The following is a 22,429-nucleotide window of genomic DNA, read 5'->3' as shown; positions in this document are numbered from 1 at the left end:
TGCCTTCGCATAAATGTGGGTTAAAAAGATTGAATGGAACACGTAGGAAGAAGAGCGTATAAACTAACTAAAAATTATAGATTCGGATTATGAATTTTTATTTTTTCTTCGTTTGATAATAACAAATCACTTGGATCGTTGGTGTATGTTTTCTGAAAATTTACAGGTGCGTGGAATATTTAAGCTTAAGGTAAAGGGTTAACGAATTTTATAATTGGAAGATCGAAGGTCAAAGAAAGGAAGGAGTTTAACGGCTTTTTCGAAAAAGCATCCTACCAAGTCAAGAATTAATTGAATGGAAACACTCAATTGGCTCAATAGGTTATTCGATGAATGAAGAATCTAGGGTCGAATCCCCATCAATTTTAATCTCAATTAAAATATTCAGGTCGTTGATTTATTTCTCCTCCATTCACGCTGTCGCACAATCGAAAGAAAACCGGTAAAAGGCAAGAATGAAAAACATAATAATTCGTAAATATCCTCACAGGTATTTAATTTAGATGCAACGTAAGTCGCATGTGACTATCTCCGTGAGATATTTCTTTTTATCACGAATGATTAGATGAACTTTCAAGATAACGAAATTGGTCTCTTTATGCCCATTTTTATTATAAGCTTTCAACCGTTCGATTTTTCAAACAGCTGATTCATTTTATGTCTGATTATTCCATGCAAAAGTCAAGGACGAATCTTAACACTTTCACGGCGGGACACTGGGTTATTTGTTTCGTTATCGGCTAGTGCACGATTTTTTCCGTATAGAAGTTTCTTATCCTCCTTGCGGCATTCTGTTATGTTTCCTTTTAAATTTACATTTTTTTTTTTAATTTTCGCATATCTTCCTTCTTCGCAACCTTAACAATCCGCAAACACCTGTTTCATTTTGCAATAATTTTTCTATGGTTTGGACACTGTCATGATCTCTGACAGTCCAAGTCACAGCTGTTGCGAAAGTGTTAAGATGCGAAGCTTAGCTACCTACATAACCTTGTCCTACCCTGTTATATGTGATGTGGATAGGAAAAACTGATTGGAGATCGAGGACTTACCTGTCGTTACATTTCAAGGCCGCGTGGCTCGGGCTCCTTGGTGGCTGCGAATTATTGGCAGCGGCTACTGTAAGCTGAGAACCGCTAATCGACTGCTGGCCCGCTTGTTGCGCACCAGGAGCTGCTTGAAGAGGCGTGCTGGGCGCGGATCGTGCTCCTATGGACCCCGCAGACCTGCAAAAATACAGATAAACCAATCAATGCTTCGTTCAGTCGAGAATTTTTATAAGATCCATTCAGCAACTGTGAAAAAGATCAATAGTCAATTGGCAGGGTGTTAATTATTTAATTATTTGTTAATATTTCTTTTTTTTTTTGTATATATCCTTCCTGGACCTGACATATTTTTCGCTAATTTCCTAAGAATGAATTTTTTAAAATTATAATAAAGATATCTTATTACATTAATTCGACGATTAAACTAATTCTTTTAAACTCAAAATATTTTCTTCCAAATAAAGAATCTAACAATATTACTATTTAATACTGTAACTACCTTTTAAGACAAATTTTATTAAAACTTACAAGCTATATTTCAGATACAACGTTTAATTGCTTCCAAAAATATATACTTAAGTTTCTAAGTGTAATAACTAAAGAGGAAATTATAATAAAGATATCTTATTACATAACGATTAATTTATCAATTCGACGATTGAACTAATTCTTTTAAACTCAAAATATTTTCTTCCAAATAAAGAATCTAACAATACTACTATTTAATACTGTAACTACCTTTTAAGACAAATTTTAGTAAAACTCATAACGTTTAATTGCTTTAAAAATATATACTTAAGTTTCTAAGTGTAATAACTAAAGACGACTACAAACGATAAACTGACATTCATCGTCAATTGCATGTACTTTATTGTATTTCGCCTGCCACTGAATCTCAGAGTGCAAAGAGTTGAAAGTTCATCGATCATTGACAACCTTCTGCAGTGATTTCATAACATGTTAATCTAACGTTAACGCCAGCACAGATAACGTTTTTCCTCAATAATGTCATTTTGACCTCTAAACAATGATCGCATAGTAAGTTTAATCGATTTTATATTTACGCCAAAGGTTGACAAGTTGAAAGCAGCATCCTGTTCTTTCAACTGTATCCGTAAAAATATGAGTTTACATGGATATTTACAATCCAATGACGATAGAAATACATTTTTTTTAATGGAAAAATTAAAAGGAAGACTTTTTCTTACATTGCAGAAATTCTCTCGACATACCTAGCTCTAGTGATCGGGCCAGAAGAGAAGCAAAGCTCGATCAATGCGCGTGTTTCGAACTCCATCGTGCAATCCTTCTTTTTCTACCGCTCAGTTACAGCGCAATTATTTCTGTAAGATGAATTCTTCAGGTTGGGGAATCCAGTATCGATATCGATTTTCAACTCTCCCAAAAATCGTAACGAACCGAAGTCCATCTGGATATATATCGAAGAGATCTTCATGAAGCAGCCAATGATAACCGGAACAGAGAGAGAGAGAGAGAGAGAGAAAGGAAAGATTGGAAAGCAAATTCGACGAGCACGTTGTATATTTTCGACAATTGAGAGAAGACTTTATACCAGATGTATCGATAAAACGACGAATGAACAAGAACCAAGATATTTTAAAGAAAGTATCAATCGATGCACCGACCACGGTAACAAAGTGGAAGTTAAATTTAACGCAACTTTGAAGCAGCTGTTTCTACACCTGCGAATCAAAGAAACGCAATAGTTTCTTATTTATTTGCTCGAAGATCCGGGATCAAAACGAGAACCGAAAGATGTTCAAAGTGTTAATATTTCCGAAAGAAACTTCTTAATTTCTAAATCCTTCTAGATTCGAAATCAGCTAATAAGGAACGTCGGATAAAATATCATCGACCAGCGACGATAACAAACTTCTACAGCTACGGAAACGTTACTTTCGATGTGTTCAATGTAATCCAATGTAATCCGATTGAAATCAGTAGAAACCACGCGGGTATCGATGTTTCTTAAAAATCACTCGAGCCGTGGATCGTAATCTTGCTCCCCAGGAGCTGAAGGCCAGTCGAGCGATGAAGAAGATACTCATATCTTCCAAGAAACGAATATTGTCCTATTTTTTAAATTCTCCACGAACTTCGTCCGTGAATCGAAAATTAAACAACGATACGATCGCGGAGATTCGTCGACTCTTAGTTGTGGCCAATGAAGAATTTAATTTGTGGATTTTATCGTGGTAAAGCAAGGGAAGCCGAAGAGTCTGAAGAGCAACGAGTGCGCGAGTCCACCACGGGCCAGCCGGGAAATCAGACTGACTAGAGGATTGGGAAGACCAACGTGTAACTCCGATACGTCCTTTCGACCTTTTTAATAGTTAATAAACGCATTATAACCTAGAACTTAGTAATCCATGGTAGGAGAAATCTATACCCTTGCAATGGATGTAATACAGCAAACGTAGGTATGTATGGGAAAAATAACAGAGAACAATGAAACCGGAAGTAAAGGTTTAGACGGAAAGTTCTGGAACTGAACTAACAGCTGTTTAAACGCTGTGTAATTGCGGTGGAAGTTTACGAGTTAGACCGAGTTACGTGGAACATATTTTTCTTCTGGTCTACTGTATCGTACACTGTGTCTAGTAATTATAAAACTACTCGAAAACTTTCGATTTTTGTTCCGTTACATACAATATTTCCACGTACCTTTATTTCTCAATGGAAAATGTTGCATATTTAACAGCAAAATATTGAGCAAATTCTCGGAATTTGTTTTTACAATCATAATAAGAATCCACTAGATTTTAATGATGTAAATTGACTGAAAAGAAATTACAAATAATACGTTGTGTTAACACAACGATGCCCCTTAATCTATCGATACAAAAATTTATATTGAACAATAGTTGCTTCAGTTACTTGTGAAATTATTTTCGTTTCATTAATAAATACTACAATTGGATGTACAAAATATTTATAATGTGCATAAATTTTAACGAGTTTCTCATAACCGAAATATAACTGAATTTAACAACTGATCTCATTTGTTTCGGAAGAAACGCTATAGTTGCTCAGCTGTCTCATCGCGGAACAGGAGAAACATTTTTCTATTAGCCACTTGACCGTTTCGCAGGAAATACATATGTACGAAATGGCTGGCACCGTCCCAAAAGGTCGGCCGTGTTACGCATCAATAAGAGACGTAACCATGTTTTAAAAGAGAACGTGAATCGTATACCACTATCATACGTTCCTACAAACTTCACGAGACCACCTAAAAGCGCGTAATGATAAGATAATCGATTTAGAAATAATACCGCAATTGTCTTGCATTCTGAATCAGGATCAATTCACAATTCTGACATACATGTAAAATAGAAAGTTGTCAATTTTCTTTCTTTCTTTCTTTCCTTCTTTCCTTCTTTTTTTTTTTTATTAATCTCGTAAGCGAGGCGATCATATATCTGTCAAGCTAAATTGAGCAAATTTTCTGCAATGATAGGAAGCCTTCCGTCAGATCATAATTCACTATCACGAGACCGGTTGTCTTTACTTATTCTGGCTCAACTCATTGGACAGTATAGAGTAGCTCTAGTTTCTAGTAAATTATAGCTTCTATAAATATTATATACGAAACGATATCGCGATCACACGATCTCTCGACTATATGTATTCTTTTAAAAAGAATTTTCATTTGCCAGTACAGATATTAATTTGAATTTTGATGCAAAAAGTAGCCTTATATGTAACTCATCATTAATTTACAATTCTTAATTTTTATTTTTTGGGGGATACATTTAAGATACGTTTTATATTAATATTATAAATTTTTATTTATAGCGGGAAATTAGAGTGAAATAAATGCGATTACAAAGATATCTTTTTGGATATTGAAGTTTATGAAAGATTTAAATTTACGGTAAAAGATCTTCAAACCTTTCTTTTTTTATTCTTGTAGAAAATATTCATACTATATCCTGACTTGGAATTAAATCGATCGATACAATAGACATGAATATCATTGAATGAATAGATTTGTAGTATAAAGTTCACCAATAGAAATATGAACGTACGTATACAGAATTGATGATCACTCGGTCATTAATCATTATCTTATGCCACGTGGATGTCACACATACGTAAATGCTTCCTAGAACTTCTATGTTTTTATTATATCTTTGCAATGTCAATAACATAATCTTCTATTCGCCATGACGTACTTTGTGCATTATTAAAACACGACAGGTGCACATCATTGTGAATACTTCTCGAAGGACATAAACGCTAAAGTAATAGTAGAGTGACTGATAATTATATGGTAGTCGCCTGAAGTTATCAGAAGATGATGAGAAACACAGCTTATCACGAAATATAACGCGGTCATAATAAATTATAAATTCAAAAAAGTATTGCCTTCAACGATAAGATAAATGAATCAATTATTCAATTAATTCATTGCGCATAAATGACTTCGTTCAAGATTGAGGAAAAATGACATTTATGCTAATATGCAAAATTCTTCCCAAAGAAACGATATTAAAAACTAGTCTTTTATACCTATGCAAATGTTTTAAATATTTTATGACGTTCCTTGCATGATCTTCCATTAACCTTCATAAAAGATTACACCTTGAATTCTATGATATTCTATCGAGCAATTTTCATTGTATTTAAAAAAAATTTAACGACGAAGTTTGTAACATAAATTTATCGTATTTACTAATTCACACGCTGAGATGTTTTATATGAGAAATATGATACTGATCTTACACCTATTTTAATTGTTTGAATGAAATAAAACAGAATTTTTTATTTAAGCCTGCTACTTTTTCGTGTTTCATAATCTGGCATGAATATTATATATACTACATATTATTAAAATGTAGCTTTTAAATGTTCAGTTTCAACATATCTTTTTAATTTTATTTTTACTTTAGACTTATATCTCCTATTGCAAGGAGAACATTGGCTTCTTATTTCTAATTTCTTACACATTGATTTATTCCTACATTGATCTCTTAGTTACTATATAGGGTGGTTGGTAACTGGTGGTACAAGCGGAAAGGGGGTGATTCTACGCGAAAAAAGAAGTCGGAAATATAGAATAAAAATTTTTCGTTTGAGGCTTTGTTTTCGAGAAAATCGACTTTGAATTTTCGGTCGGTACGCCTGCGGTACGTTATAACGGATCTCACTGTAGATCGTTGTCTCGATGGAAAAATAACGAGACGTAATAAAGTGCACGCGTACCGACCGAAAATTCAAAGTCGATTTTCTCGAAAACAAAGCCTCAAACGAAAAATTTTTATTCTATATTTTCGACTTCTTTTTTCGCGTAGAATCGCCCCCTTTTCACTTGTACCACCAGTTACCAACCACCCTGTATATACATATTATATTACTATTACTTATTGCGTTATATTATAGAGTATTAATATTCAATATATTTAAATTTGACTTTCTTTTTGTATATTCGAATACAGTGTTCAAAAATGCGCGAAGAAAATATATGAAGAGAAAAGAAGCAAAGTGAACGACGGTGTTGAAAGAAAATGATATTCATTTCAAATATTTTCCCGAGAAAAACAGATTTATACAAGAAAATATTGTCGTAATGTATAAAATATTAAACCTAACACGAATAGCAAAAAGCATAAATTACATATTCTGCATGCTACTGTAAAAGGGTTACACGAATACGTGTCCGCTTGAAATAGATTCATTTAATTACAGGTGGAAAGAGAAATATAAATAGAAAAAGAGGGACATAAATGGGGATCTCGGTTTCGAAATTCAACTTTCCAAGTCAATCAGATACAAACCGGTGGCACACACGTGTAATTATGTAAATCTAATTGCATGCGTGTCCTCCAGCTTGTTCATTTTGCGTGTTTTCGCCACAGATGTACATCCGATGGCTCGATTACACGACTGTTATTCGTGTGCAACGACCGCTATGCGAGGAATATCGCGAAAAAACCAGGATATCGCGTGCTCATCAACTTTTCTTAACCGATCGCAGACAATTTACTCTAAAATTAAGCGTTTTCAATTTTCAACGATTTTCATTGTTCTACGGTAGTGCAAGTGATGAACAACATACGTGGTTTATCTTTAGTTAAAGTAGATAAGAACGAATAGAGTACAAATTCTTGAAAATTGTTAAATCATATTTAAACACGCCAAGTGCATACAGTAGAATCACCAGAGTGCGGATATTTATACACAATCACATTTTCTAAATATTACAATGAGTATTATATTTTAGATATCTCGCATAGTTTTTAATATCTTTTGCATTTTGTTTATTGTTGTACCTACAAATTTCTTATAAATGCATACAAATCACTTAATTAATGTATGTATTTGAATTAAAGAAACTCATAAAATTTGTACAATTTTTTAATATTATAACAATGCATAATAAGAAATCTATGCTACTTGGCTTTTGTTAATCTATGTTATAAACGCTCAAAAAATGCGAAAATATCATTCAATTTAAAAATATTCATAGTTGCATTATTAACGAAACCTACGACAGATTAAATTAATTAATTTATTTGTATTGCGTATAAAAAATTAAAAAAAATGTGCTTTTCTATTTCTCTCAACCTTCGAAACTTATTATTTGCGGAAAATAAAGTACCGATTGCTTGAAACACGAATGTCTAGCTTGCTATTTAAATTTCCTGCTTCTACTAAGATAAATTGTATAAAACTGCATTTCTTTCGAATATATCTACATAAGCACCTGAGTTCATCGATTACCACGGTAACTTTCGTTCGATACTGTATGCGAATTCACTGCTGGTTTCAGTGGTAGCTTTCGTTGAATGCTATGTAGTTCATTGACCTCAAACATACTCTACAGGGCTTAGATTAGGTTAACGCAGAATGCGAATTGATAGTTTAGATTTCGTAGACCGCGCCCTAAGTACAATTTGTAGCACAAAAAATATTACTTTGTAGCTTGTGAACAAAGCATGAAATACATTTTAATTAAGGCTGTGTTTGAGAGATACAAAATTATGATTGCATTTGCAATAGTTTTAATATATTCTACAAAATATTTTTTTACTGAAATAGTGCATCATCAAACGGGTCTTGAAAGCTCAACGTACGAATATCGTGATAATAAAATATAATTATTATTTATTAACGCATAATTTTTTAACTGTAGTGTATAGTAGAACAGAAAATAGCGTATAGTGCACAGTAGAAGAATTAGTTTAAAAAATTGTTGAAAAGGATGAAAAATTGTCTAAAGTATGAAGCACGATATTTAAAAAATCGGCAAAAGTCACTAACACGAGAAATGTCTAAATTTATCCAACAATGATATATTTCTTGAAATTTTTCTTTTTCAAATTGCCTTCGGTATCTCGAATTTCCGAAGCAAACCAATGCATCAAGTTGACTGTATGAAACACGGTCGTCTATTTCCATATGTACATACGGATTCGCATGTGCACATTTTCTCGCGACCCTCGCCAAGTAATGAACGTACCGCCCGATACAAAATGCAATTCATCGTGCTTTATTCGAATGATGTGTTGTCGTCTCGTAGCGACATCATCTGAAAACAGATCGTGCATAACGTGGCGTCGCGACGAGATGCCCGCGAATGATAGGCAGATCGATCCGGATACGATTCGACTGTCCTCTGGATTAAATAGTAAACGACACGTTGCGAAATGTTCCTCTTTATCTTTTGTTTCGCGAGCTGCCTTTGACTGATTTTGCTGTCACAGCGTTACATTGTTCCCAAAGCAGTTTTGCAATTAAGTACCGACATATTTAAAATAACTGCTTTAATTATTAAATCAAAATATTCCACTTTCATAATTTTAGGTATTGTACTGTATCGCATTGTATTCGTTTATTGTATCCAGACTTACGCCTATTACAATTTTTTTGCGTATATACGCCCTTATTACATTTAATTTATTCCTTAAACCTAAATCTTACTTATTATACAGATTACTATGTATCTTTCGTGTCTTAGTCTTTGGTGTTTCGATCCTGTTCCTTCTTCTTTAATTTTTCTATTTCTTTATTTCATGTACAGTAAAAATACTAAAATAAGCTTTTTTAATTACCAAATAATAACTAAATAAAAATTAGGAAGATTTATTTTCTTTAGTTCCAGATACCAAAGTATTACGATTACTTTTACTAACATTTGCATCGTTATCTCTGCATAAATACAAAATTTCGACGGATTAATCATTTGCTCTTAGTAAATTGGACCAATTATATTATTTACTTAATTATATAATTGGGTCAATAATCAGGTTTTTTTATATAAAAGCATAACGAGTCAGAACATTTACGAACGAAAATATAATTACATTCGTGTAACATATACCTGAGGAGTTCCACTTAACATCGGTTGTTAAAAACAACTGAAGGCTACAATTTTTACGAACAACTTGACATAAACGCGTCTCGAATTGATGGCGAACGATCTTATTCAGGGACACGAATCTTCTGCTAATTAATTATTCTCGGTCACGTGCGAGGAAACAGGTTCGTCTAGGTGTACATTGAAACGGTGACAGGACTGAAGAGACGTGCATCATTTGCATTCATCCCCGTTCAATGCGACGCTCACGACTGATTGTGAGCAATGATACTTCACGCTTATCTGAACGATGATTAAACGAGCGTATGTACGAAGGGTGCTGGTCTGGGATCTTCCGACGATCGTAATTTTGACTGACTTTTCAGACACGTGCAGGATCGAGGATCTTGCATATATCATGTGTGAGAGTATTAATTAGATCAATAATGGCATTATTTACAAATGTGCACTAGCTAACTTCCTATGTGAAAGTAAATCGAAATTATGAAATACGCAAATCATTTTTCTACAAAGCTCCTTTCTCGAGACGATCTATTTTGAAACTTCGCGTAAATGTACGTTTAATTTTTAATTAGATTTTGTTTATGCAATTCTGAATATGAATATGGTTCGGTGTATTACTGGATTATTGGAATCGATAATTAAATCGAAACGTTCCGATACTTTCAGAAATTAGAATTTTAAGAATCGTAATATTTTACTTCGACGTAATTTTGAGAAATTTGTACGAGACGAAGGAAGCAACAACGCGTTTGAGAAACTTCTTATTTCAGTTCTTAATGTTAAAAAATAAAATCCTTCGCACAGTTTAGTGTAAATTGACCCAGCATTTAGTATTTTACTGTTAAAGAATGTAATTTTAATTGAATAAAATCTTCGAATTAAGACATTTTCAAGAAATTATACAACTTCTACGCACCTTAACAACGAACGATTTTTAAAAATCGATTATCTCGATACAGAAGCTGCGTACAGAAAAGAAACATATTTTACAATTTCGGTTTATTCTCGGATAGGCAATTAGCGTGTTTCGTTGCGCTATTACGACGAACACGGCCGCATAATTTACACGCGGGAAGAAGAATGAAAACAACTGAATTTGGGCGATGAAACAAGGGGACGAGCTGTTATCGTGTAAACTGACTTACAGGTCGTATTTATTCGTCGGCACGTCGTTTTATACGACTGACGTCCTCGCTGAGAGATTAAAAAGTCCCGCTGAGTTTTCAACGTAGATGTGCGACGCCTATCTCTTCTGCCTGTTTCTCATTTGCATTCCGAGGTCAGCGAATCGATCGCAAACACTGAAGAAAAAGGAGCGAAAATGTATTCGACACCGATTCGTCGATTGTCTCGGAGAAAGCTGTCGAACGCGTCGATTATGCACGCTTTGTCTTCCCATTGGGTTCGTCTTATCTCGAGCAGCTTATCGGCGAACCCCTGGAACCGACATTTTTTTTTTCATACTCTTTAAATCGATAACGATCGAGAATTAAAGGTTTACGACCAAGTCCTGTAAAATTCCATCGTTTCACGTTATTTTCGTTCGCTCTTGCGCCATTATGTTTGTGAAAATCCTAAATTTTTTCTCGTTATTCGTGAGATATTTCACGCTTTGCGCTAAGAATTTTTTGTTTATCTACGGATAGATCTAAACGCATTTGCAATACTTTGTGATGTTAAATAAGTATCAGTTTTTGTTTGTTCACGACTTCGCGCATCTTTTTCTTTCTTTATTTTTGCACTATTATAACGTCAAACTTTTGAATAGAGAAATAAATTTCGAAAAAAAAAAACTACCCAATATCTAAGTAAAAAAAAAATTACAAACTTCACCTTTAAACTCATAAATTCATAGAAATTTGCAATCTGGCAAAGTATAGTTATATTTCGCGATCTAGATTTTTATTGCAAAGTTCAATAGGAATAAAAATTCAATTATTTATTGCTTGTTTATAAATTATTTATCTACTGTTTCGTTTATTCAACGATACTCTTGAATGTGAATTATTATTTTGAAAAAATTGTGTAATTATGTAAATAAGCACATGTTAAACTAGCTGCTTATCATATTTTACCATATCATTTTAGAAACAGCAATGAATTTTCACGCTGATCTTTGTTCAAACTTTATTATGTATTCTAAATGTTTTATGTATCTTTCAACATCGAATACATGTGTTCCGCCTTCTTGTTCTTACCTCGACGATCATTTCAAAGATTAAGGGTTCTAGTTATGTAGAAGAATAGGGATCAAAACCATACTTTACCGCAGACACCAGATGGAGATACAACATGGCCCTCCCCCGGAAAGGCACCAAAGACAAACATAGAAAAAACACAAAAAAATACTGGTGGATACAGAACCCATAACAAAATAAGAGAGAACATTAAACCGACAGAACTCAATTCTGACACCGCATAACACAGGTGTAAAATGTAAATACTGTAAATATTTGTAAATAATCCTATTTGACATCCCCCTCCCCCGCCCCCTCCCTCTCAACCCACCCCTCCCCAAAGTTACACAGCACCCAAAAAGCAAACTACCGAAGCGTCCTGTTTTGCGACCAAGTTTTCAGAACAGAAAAAAATAAAAAAAAAGCTCCGCTCCCCAGAGGCTTAAACCTAAAAATTGTATCATACAACGAAAAATGTAAAGCGCCGACACATAATACAGCACGGCTACGTCGTATCGCCGCGTATCGGTACCTTTGTCTAACATACCATTACAAAAATTCATGTTTATTGTGAATAATATACCTAAAACTGTATTCTTGGACTCAATAAACTTTAAATCTAAAAAAAAAAGTTTTAGTTATGCTAGATTAAGAAATATCGCTTATTTTTTTCTATACCACCATAAAATATCTGATTGAGTAATAAAATTTACGATTATCATTCGTCGATACCGTTACATATATCTCACAATTATGCAATTTTGAGAAACTGTTCCAATATTCACAACGCTTTTATCACGCTCGTAAAATGTATTACTTGTCACGTAACAGTTAGGTAACACCGAATGAAATCTTTAAACTAATAACATTTACTTTTAGTTAATAACGTAAGGTTTAATCTTAAATCAGTTGCTACCACTTACGAGAAGTATCAATTTTATATAATTCACTCGAAGTGCTTACCTGTATGTACGAATTCTCGACAATCAAATGCCATTTGACTTACGAAAATGAACATTCTTTTTCAATCGAGTTTTTCAATCTCTGTTAGCAAACAAAGATTTTGATAAATCATAAATTAATATTTTATAAATCATGAAATTTCACGCGTTTATTTCGAATAGAAATTAGATAAACCATGATTTCTGTTACTTTAACATTTTTATATTTATCACAAATTCAACAGTAGAGAAATTTTTTCCGCAAGCTAACGTTGGAACTACCAAATTTGTTAAAATAATAGACTTCAGCTTTCCTATTTTTACAAATGCGAATCAATTACATAGATCAATACATACACATTATGCACATGAATATAGTTATGATACTTATTATAATATCTAGCTAACAGAACAAGCCTCCGTTTACTAGTTCTCAATTCTTTAATTGTGTTCATAAAAACGAAAATTTGCATGAACATTCGCAGAATTCTAATAATTACGTATAATCTACGTAATATATGTATCTATTTATTATCATTATATTATCATTTTAACTGTATTCGTTTATTTATGGGTATAGATATTCAGAAACACATGGCACGTAGAAAATCAAACATTAACATAGATGATTCATCGGTTAGAATTACAGAAATTATATCAGATTATTTCAACCGATGATCTATCCAAAATAAAAGCTTCCGAAAACATTGTCTGATAATCGGCACGATAAGGATTTTGATGTTCAAAGTTAAAAAGTAAAGCCTTCTTAACCGACCAGTTTAAAAGGTATTTCCCGGAATGAATCAGCGACAGCCATAGGGATTCCTGATAGATAAACGTATGATGCAAAACAAATATTTGATATCGACCTTTAGGTGGTCGTTGAATAAGCTCGAATAAATCATTGATCTGCATCTTAAAGTAGGATTACTCATCTTCGATAAGTGAAAATAAAAGAAGCACTTCACAAAATAGCTGTAATTTCAATTATAGGTATTTCTGTATATACTATCGCTCATAAGTGCTATAGGTTAAATAACAGATTAACGACTAAAAACGATATTGATTACCTTTTAAAGGAAAGCTAAAAACATTGAGTTTCTTATCTGATTTAATTATTTCAATATTACCTGTAGCACTTGTGTAACGATCTTTCTACAAAGGGATCTCTTTTATTTGATTTACAGCTTAGGAAACACAATTTTTTAAATAATCGAGTCCTCTTATAAAGCATGTCAGGTGCGTACAGTAATTCGCAATAGGAATGAAATAATAATTGAAAAATAATTTTTAAAAAACAATTTTATCGCATTACAATATATGCAAAATAATAACAAAGACTCGAATAATTGTAATTAAGGTATATACTAAAAGAATCAAAAATATAGCATCAGAATACGTTTGAGAATAGTCTGTATGCGACAGATGCAAGATATAGTGGCGCAGTTGTTTTAATTATACTATTACGCAATAAATTGTCGGTAATATTAGTGTTAAAAGAAAAAAAGATAGATATGCATAAACACTTTTTGCACTTACTGTACGTGGATCTAGCACGTGCAGACACTCGACCTCTATACACTATACGCGGCTCGATATTTCAAGTTGAAATTCCGACGAGTGCTATTTTCCGTTCCTGTTCCCAAAAGGTTAGACCTCTTCCTAAATTCCCTTTCTCAAAACTCTGACAAACGTATTAGGTTGTCCGAAAAGTTTCTTTTCTTTCATAAGACGATAATAGATGAACAACAATTTCTCTTTTATATTATTTTATCGAATCAGGTATGATCTATTTCGTTATATTTCTATTATTATGTTCGTGCATAATTCAGTAAACTAATATAAAACAAAAAACATCTATTATTTATTTATAAGACGAAAGAAAATTTTCGGACAACCTAATACATATTTCCGTCGCCTAACGCGTGGCCATACACCTAACGATTTAATTATCAACACGATTAATTTTTGATTAATTGATGATCTAACTGCTAGGTATATACCATTAGGTGGTACGTGTACTTAGGTGAAACTTGTTACGTGTAAAGTTGATGCATATTTCAAGGTGGCTATAAAAACACAATTTCCTTGATTATGTTTACTTGAGTAGATACTTACCTAAGGTTTGATATAGGAATATTAAATTAGTAATTAAAAGCTAGCTTTTTGCTTTTATGGAAATTGGAAATTTCTTAAGTTTAGTCGGAAGGATCGCTCATATAAAATGAAATATTGCTTTTACGATTAATTATTACCTTTTATTACTACTGTGTCATGCCAATTATTAGGCTGTTACATAATAAATGCTAGCCATTAGGTTTTTGTTTCCGTTATGTTAAGATTATTAAGCGTTCTACGACGTTAACGTTAATCTCGCATATAAAATAATGAATTTTTAAGGAAGTCCCAATCATACGGAACAAACTGTCTACAATCGAAGATGGGACTCGAACTATGTTGTTGCTAAACTTTCAACTGCAATTAGAGTGGAACTAAAGTGATAATACGAACACGCCTCCTAGATAACAGTAATTTTTTATTGAATCGATATCGATATCACTAGAAAGTTTCCTGGAAGGTATTCGAGATTAGCAATATCCTGTATGAAAGTAAACAAAAGGATGATTCACATCTCGCTATGAATGAATAAATTTGAATTCTCGTTTTTAACATATTTGTACAAGTAGAATTCTGCATATAGAATTAACCAAGTTTATTTATACTAAATAAGTGTTCGAATTCCATCTTCTCGAAGATGACGTTGTATAAAAACTTTTATTCCACGTTGTCGACCTACTTCTAGAAATCATCTTTCCCTGCGTATCATTTTACGATTGCTCTATATACAGGGTGGTTGGTAACTGGTGATACAAGCGGAAAGGGGGTGATTCTACGCGAAAAAAGGAGTCAAAAATATACAATACAAATTTTTTGTTTGAGACTTTGTTTTCGAGAAAATCGACTTTGAATTTTCGCTCGGTACGCCTGCGGTACGTTATAACGGATCTCACTGTAGATAGAAAATGTACTGTAGAAAAATAACGAGACGTGATAAAGTGCACGCGTACCGAGCGAAAATTCAAAGTCGATTTTCTCGAAAACAAAGCCTCAAACGAAAAATTGTTATTCTATATTTTCAATTTCTTTTTTCGCGTAGAATCACCCCTTTTCCGCTTGTACCACCAGTTACCAACCATCCTGTATATGTCGGAGATAAAAGGACCTCAGGGCCTCCCTTTTGGAATATTAGGGAAAACTCCAATACCCTAATCCAGACTTTTACTATAGCTACACTTAAGTAATTTAAGTAAGTTATAACTACGATCTACAGTAAGATCCGTTATAACGTACCACACACGTACCGAGCGAAGATTCAAAGTCGATTTTCTCGAAAACAAAGCCTCGAACGAAAAATGTTTATTCTATATTTTCGACTTCTTTTTTCGCGTAGAATTACCCCCTTTCCGCTTGTACCACCAGTTACCAACCACCCTGTATATATATGGGTTGGCAACTAAATGATTGCGGATTTTATCAATACCACCTAATGACAAAATCCGCAATCATTTAGTTGCCAACCAAATACTACCGTTACCGTCAGCCCCAGATGTCGCGATAACAAGTTATCGATATTTGCTATATGTAACATGCAAAACGTTCTCCGGGTTGGTCAATGATCCCCGCATTCAACGTCACGAACGTGTCTGCCGGCTCTGTGCGAGACAGTTAACACGCATCCTGCCGGATTAAAAGATTTAACGCCTTGCATACGCGCTCTCGATCTCGATGATCGTCTAAACAAACCATTTTATCTCGCCTTTTATACAGAACCATCCATCCATACACCGCTCTTATAGCTTTTAACGCTATTTAAATCTGGCTGGACCATGAGAAAAGTTTATTGACACGATCGTAAGGCTCGTCAGAAAATTACTGAATCGTTGGTACGGTCAGATGATTTCTTAACAATTTCTTTCGATTCTGATATTTGTTCTTCAGTTGCTTTTACACCATCCATTAATTAATGTCCAAAGCTTTTTCAATCGAGATTCTACGAAACACTGTTAATTTATCATTCCATACGGATAAATAGGATTCGTATGTTATTTCTCCACTTTACTTCTACACCAATCAAGTTAATCAGTGTAAATAAAGAATCGTGACGTCAATACTGCGTTAAAGAAGTCCGCTTTTTTTACGAGGAGGAATTAAATAATACAACGGATGCTTAACACGCGTGTCGACACCGTGATCGTATAAGATTTCACGTTAATTAACGCAACAGGAAACAACGAACCGTGAAAGAGCAGTCGTTACAACATCTCTATGGAGACACAGTTTCGTACGCGGTTCATCCGCAGTGTGAAATTTCCGCGTACGCACGAGTATCAAATATCGCGAAACAGGTAATTATCGAGGATTTCCTGTTTGATGATGCGAAATTTTGAAGGAGTAAACGTAATGACAAGATAACGCAGTAGGTGTTCACTGTTCATCGATAATATCATACTATGATATCGGATGATAACGATATCTATCTTTGTGTACATACGTGTTGACACGTATATGAATAACAGTTTTCGTGACGGTAAATTGAAATGCTTAATAACTGCACAGATTAATGCAGTGATATCCATTGCATGTAGTAATGTATAATTGTTAAAACTGTTTAAATCAATAAAGAACACTGCATCTCTGATCGAGATCTTGGATTCTTTACAAGAATCAACACAAAAGAAACTCTATTGTTTGATTAAATACCATCGTGGAGTAGACTTTTAAGTTTCATCGCTTGTATAAAACTATTTTCACTTGACATTATCTTATCTTTATTATTATGTATTGTTTACTTGAAAAACAACATATTATCTCTCCTGTGGCTCTAATAAATTATGCACATTGCTTTAAAATTAATAGCATATATACCATTATTAATATTTTTTTACTTTATCAGGTTTCTTTTATGGAAGAATTTTTTGAAGTAGCAGAGTATTTATTCCAATATGATTAATACTAATACTGACTTCTGTTCTAGCTTCTCAGCTTCTATAATACGATGTATCGATACGAAACTTCTAACCGGTATTGTACTCGTACATGAGGTGTAGAAGAGGGTTACTCGTCGATCGATCATGTTTTCAATCTGCTGATCTGTTCGACAAGAAAAATTCAGTGGTCGTGAAATCGTTGACGTCGATCTAGTGGAACGGGAAAGAATAAACAGGACGATCGAGAAAGAGATCTAGCGATATGCACCTATTAGCTAGGAAATCTTTGCGGCTGATTAAGTAAGTAGATCGGTAAGTTTGTCGCGAATAATCTGACACTGTCGAAATGCAAAGTAACAGAGGCGTGAAAGCAACTGGAAATAATTTTAATGAACATTGTTAGGTTTTGAACTGAGAAACGCAACGGTGAACGTTTCGTTTCCGAGAGGAAAAGAGAGTTTCTCTTCCCTTGATATCTAAGCTAGTAAGGTAATTATATAACTTTCCACATCGCTTTTATTTTTACGATAAGTTTGGTTTTCCTCTATCGAGAAAGACTTAAGAATATAATATAAAATATAGAATTATTCTCCTCCTTTGTCATTTGTCATCGTCAGGCTCTTCAAATTATTACAAAAAGAAGAAAAATAAAAATAACTGAAGTTTCGTAGATCCCGGCTCGAGAATGATTTCTTTGAATTTGTGTTGGATCTATTTAATACCGATGAAAGATGATAAATATATAGACTGTAATAGTAAATAAAACGTTAAATAAGATGCTAAACGTGTAAATAGAATATTGCAATACTGTGTTGCAATACTGATTATAGAAGAAACTGCAAAATTTACTTGAAAATATCAAACAGCGTTTCACGAAGTGTACAGAGCTGAGAGTTTTATTATCGCAAACAATCAGAGTTCAAGATAAGACGAATAAATTGGAAAAATAAACTGCAGTTAGAGAGTCATTCAATTTTATGAGTTCTTAACAACCATGCGCTGGCTCAGCAGTGAAAACAGCCGAGACGAGGTAAAAAGGAGAAATTATTTCGCTCTGCGAAAAGGAACTAATAAGCAATTTTCTAGCAGTTGTGGAGGATCAGAATATGAAATTGCAGAAATATTTCCAGTTTGGTAATAATAAATGTGTTTGAGAATAATCGATTGTTAATTACAAATTTATATTCATATTTGATCAAATTTAATTGAATTGATTTTCTTTTCTTGCATTCTCCGTTGCTAGGTTCTTAATACAACTTCTTGGTCACAAATTCATAACATTTTAGATTTTACAATAAAGCAAGTGACAGTCTTGATTATGTCTCGATGACAGGCTTCCGATTTTCTCCGTTTTCTATGTTCCAAGAAGAATTCAGCGTCTCTTTCAGCCCTTTTAGGGCATTAACCATCGACGAGTGTGTTTATGCGTTCGTGCATTACACACGATAATGCATCGCGGATGGTGCATCGTACGCATAAAACATCCGGACAGTCTAAACAATCCAACGTGTTGTAAACCGCCCCAAATAAATCGCGCCGTGTTTTGCGTACGCATATATATTAGTAGGTTTCGTGGTAGATGGACAAAAATTTAGCCGTTGATTCGAGTTCATTCCGGGAATGGAATTTTGGAATGAAATTCGAGGAATACGATTCTAGACAATTCTCAATTCTTGTATATGAATATAACTACGCAAATGGAATTTACACGAGTATCTCATTTTCGACAGTTTACATATTTTCCCACTTTACGCGCATTTTCTACATTCTATTTCGCATCTCGTTACAACGCAAATGTGAAAATGTTTCGTACGACGCGCATAACACATTCATAGAACTTTTCTGTGATAAATGTTCGAATACTTTTGTGAATCACTGTAGGGCATAAACGAAGATATTAAGAAATATTCCTCATATTTTTTCTAACACCAGGAACTCTTGTATTCGCCTAGTACAAGAAAAATATAGAAATACAAATATAAATGTACGGACGTTGATTCAATGTATTTTCATTTAATTTAGTTGATTTAAACGTTTTAATTTATTTTTCCTGTCAATCGAGAGATATCTGATAGTAAAATTGCGACAAATTTCGGTCTAAAATTGGAGTAACGGTAGCCGTGATAGCCATGACGAGAGGAAGCTCGTGAAAGTATTGTCTTTTCCTGCGTTTCATCCACATTTAGATATTCGTTATCTAGTTTATTGTATATTTCAAGAAAAAGTAGATCGATCGTTACGAATGTACCAAGGTTGGTCAGAAGATCAGGTGTTACACACCTCTTAAGACAGTCAACTATTGCGTTTCGCCAGAACCATGGAGTATCATCTTGCAACGAGAGAAAACACGTTGAAATACGCGCAATGCTCCGACGATGATTCAACCTTTGGTTCGAGTAAATGTTACCAAAACGAATGGTATGTATAAACATTCGTTGCAGTACTGTTAGAAAAATATACATATATACATAGATAATTCTCGTTGTTTCAAAATATTAAGTAAATTCGCATGAACCTCGCGCCATGTGCAAATCGCCACTATTCCTCTTATTTTATAAATTATCGTAAAATGTGTAATTCATTTTCTATCCTTTCGTTTACTTTATACTCTCGTCTATTTCAGTTATTCAAAGTTCTGATTCATTAAAAAATTCAGATTCTGCCTCTGTGCTGTAAGATAATATTTAGAGAATTCGAATTTAGTCGAGTATTTCGATTCCTACAAGTATCGTTCTTCTAATATCGTGGCTAATTAAATTAATAACTTTATTCTTTACGATCACACGTTTTCGTGACTTGTGAAAATATAATGAATTTCGTACAGTAACAAACAGAGTGTACGACCTTGTGAAAAATAGTGGTCAATTGACTTACAGCATTCATTCTCGGTGAGTTTTTTTTGCTATTATTATTGTAATCGTTGCTATTATTATTGTGTTGGTATAATTTTGGAATGAACGAAGGTGAAGAAAAAGACACACATATTGGAAATTGGAGAAGGTCGAAGGGATTAAAAAATGATGGTGGAGGCGTTAAAGAGAATTCAAGGTCATCTTGCTTTCTGACGCTAGACGTTATATTTAATGTTAATATGTAGGGCGGCAGCCATTATTAAAATCGGATTAACGATTTATCGCGGAAGGTCATTTGTAGTTTCGCTTCTTAACATGTCGATAAGACGAGACTTGAGATTACTTCGTTTTAAGATGCATACGTGATTCTACAAGGTGGTTGGTAACTGGTGGTACAAGCGGAAAGGGGGTGATTCTAGACAAAAAAAGAAGCCGAAAATATAGAATAAAAATTTTTCGTTTGAGGCTTTGTTTTCGAGAAAATCGACTTTGAATTTTCGCTCGGTACGCCTGCGGTACGTTATAACGGATCTCACTGTAGATCGTTGCCTCGATGGAAAAATAACGAGACGTGATAAAGTGCACGCGTACCGAGCGAAAATTTCAAGTCGATTTTCTCGAAAACAAAGCCTCAAACGAAAAATTTTTATTCTATACTTTCGGCTTCTTTTTTCGCGTAGAATCACCCCCTTTCCGCTTGTACCACCAGTTACCAACCACCCTGTATATGATTATAGGTCAGTGAAACTTGTAATCATAAAGTATGAACTTACAGATTATAATTACATACAACTTCTCCTCTAAGCCTGTTTGCCTCTTTGAATAGAATGTGTGATCAATTTTCTGACATACAATCTATTCGTCATACGAAGATATAATTATATGACAGTAAGTACTATTAAATGAGCGTTAAATATAAGTAAAGACAATGTAAGAGATGTAATCTGGAAGTCGTCCAAAGCCGAAAGGCACGGACTAAATAAATAATAATAAAAAATAATACTATTAAATGATACGAGATTTAATATAATTGAATGTAATTAATTAATATACGAATGCAAAAAATAACTGCAGTGTTGTACAAAAACTTTTTGTAGCCACTGCATACGTACGTTCCTAAGTTAAGAATATTTACGAAAATTTAAGTAGATCTGAAAAGTTAACTCGAATATATATAACTGAAATTTTCGAAAAATTTAATCGCCCAAGCAATTCAATTATCGAAAAACATCCTAATCCAAACGCAATATTAAATACAAAACTAACTAAAAATCCAATGCTCTTGTGTCCGCGTACTTGCGGACACTTGTACAACCATTGAAATTCATTCGAAATGAAACACTTGAAAATTAGAAATTTTGAGATAGAAAAAATTGAAGAGATAGAAATAGAAGAAATAGATGAAAATTGGTAAGCGCCATGAAATAAGCATAAATAGCATCTGATTGGTAGTTAAAATCCACAAAGTGCTGTTTACTTTCCTAATTAAGATGGAGAGATAGATATTCATAAACCACTAATTGAAAATGTTCCTCGAATCAGAGTTGTACGGAGGAAATTGCCTCGAGCTATTTCCTTCGAGATCGTTTCAGACTGGCTGAAGAGGTTCCGCCCGAAAGCGCCAAATTAGGACACGCAGCGTAGCCTACAGCGACATAGAAGTTACTTACGTAATCGCCTGTGAACGAAATCGATTTGTATCATCATATTTGATTCCACTTGTCGAGAGAGGTTTGGACGAAACGCAGACACTCGTGGTGCGTTACAGATATCGCATCGCGCGTGTAACCTTTCACTTTCGACGAAAACTACGCATCAAAGCGTTGCAGAACGGCTAATGGTGAAGCGCGTGCAGCTAACGGGTGCGTGTTACAATGTAACGAACCATCGTAGGCAACTTTTAACCCTTTCACTAGGATACATCGATTTTCAATCGAAAATTTGACGATCGCGTGCTACCTCCTGCTGATTAATTGGAATATTGGCCTAATGTATGTTATTTATAGCTGGATTTAAGCTTGAACTTCTGAACATCGAAAATCCCCAACAGCGCGACAGCGTTTGTCTTAATCGAT

General features: G+C 33.9%; 1 protein-coding gene across 1 annotated transcript in view; it reads right to left on the bottom strand.

Annotated features, from left to right (window-relative positions):
* The window catches only part of LOC117216145 (GRAM domain-containing protein 2B-like), an 81,516-nt gene that overhangs the window by 10,015 nt on the left and 49,072 nt on the right, over positions 1-22,429 (bottom strand). Inside the window, 1 exon segment of the mRNA XM_033462660.1 lies at positions 1,053-1,226. Within this exon segment, the coding sequence (XP_033318551.1) occupies positions 1,053-1,226 (174 nt within the window).

The sequence above is a fragment of the Bombus bifarius genome, unplaced genomic scaffold, assembly GCF_011952205.1.
Source record: "Bombus bifarius isolate JDL3187 unplaced genomic scaffold, Bbif_JDL3187 scf7180000010252, whole genome shotgun sequence".
NCBI lineage: Eukaryota > Metazoa > Arthropoda > Insecta > Hymenoptera > Apidae > Bombus > Bombus bifarius.
The sequence above is the reverse complement of the archived record's forward strand: the minus strand, read 5'-3'. Positions and strand labels throughout refer to the sequence as shown.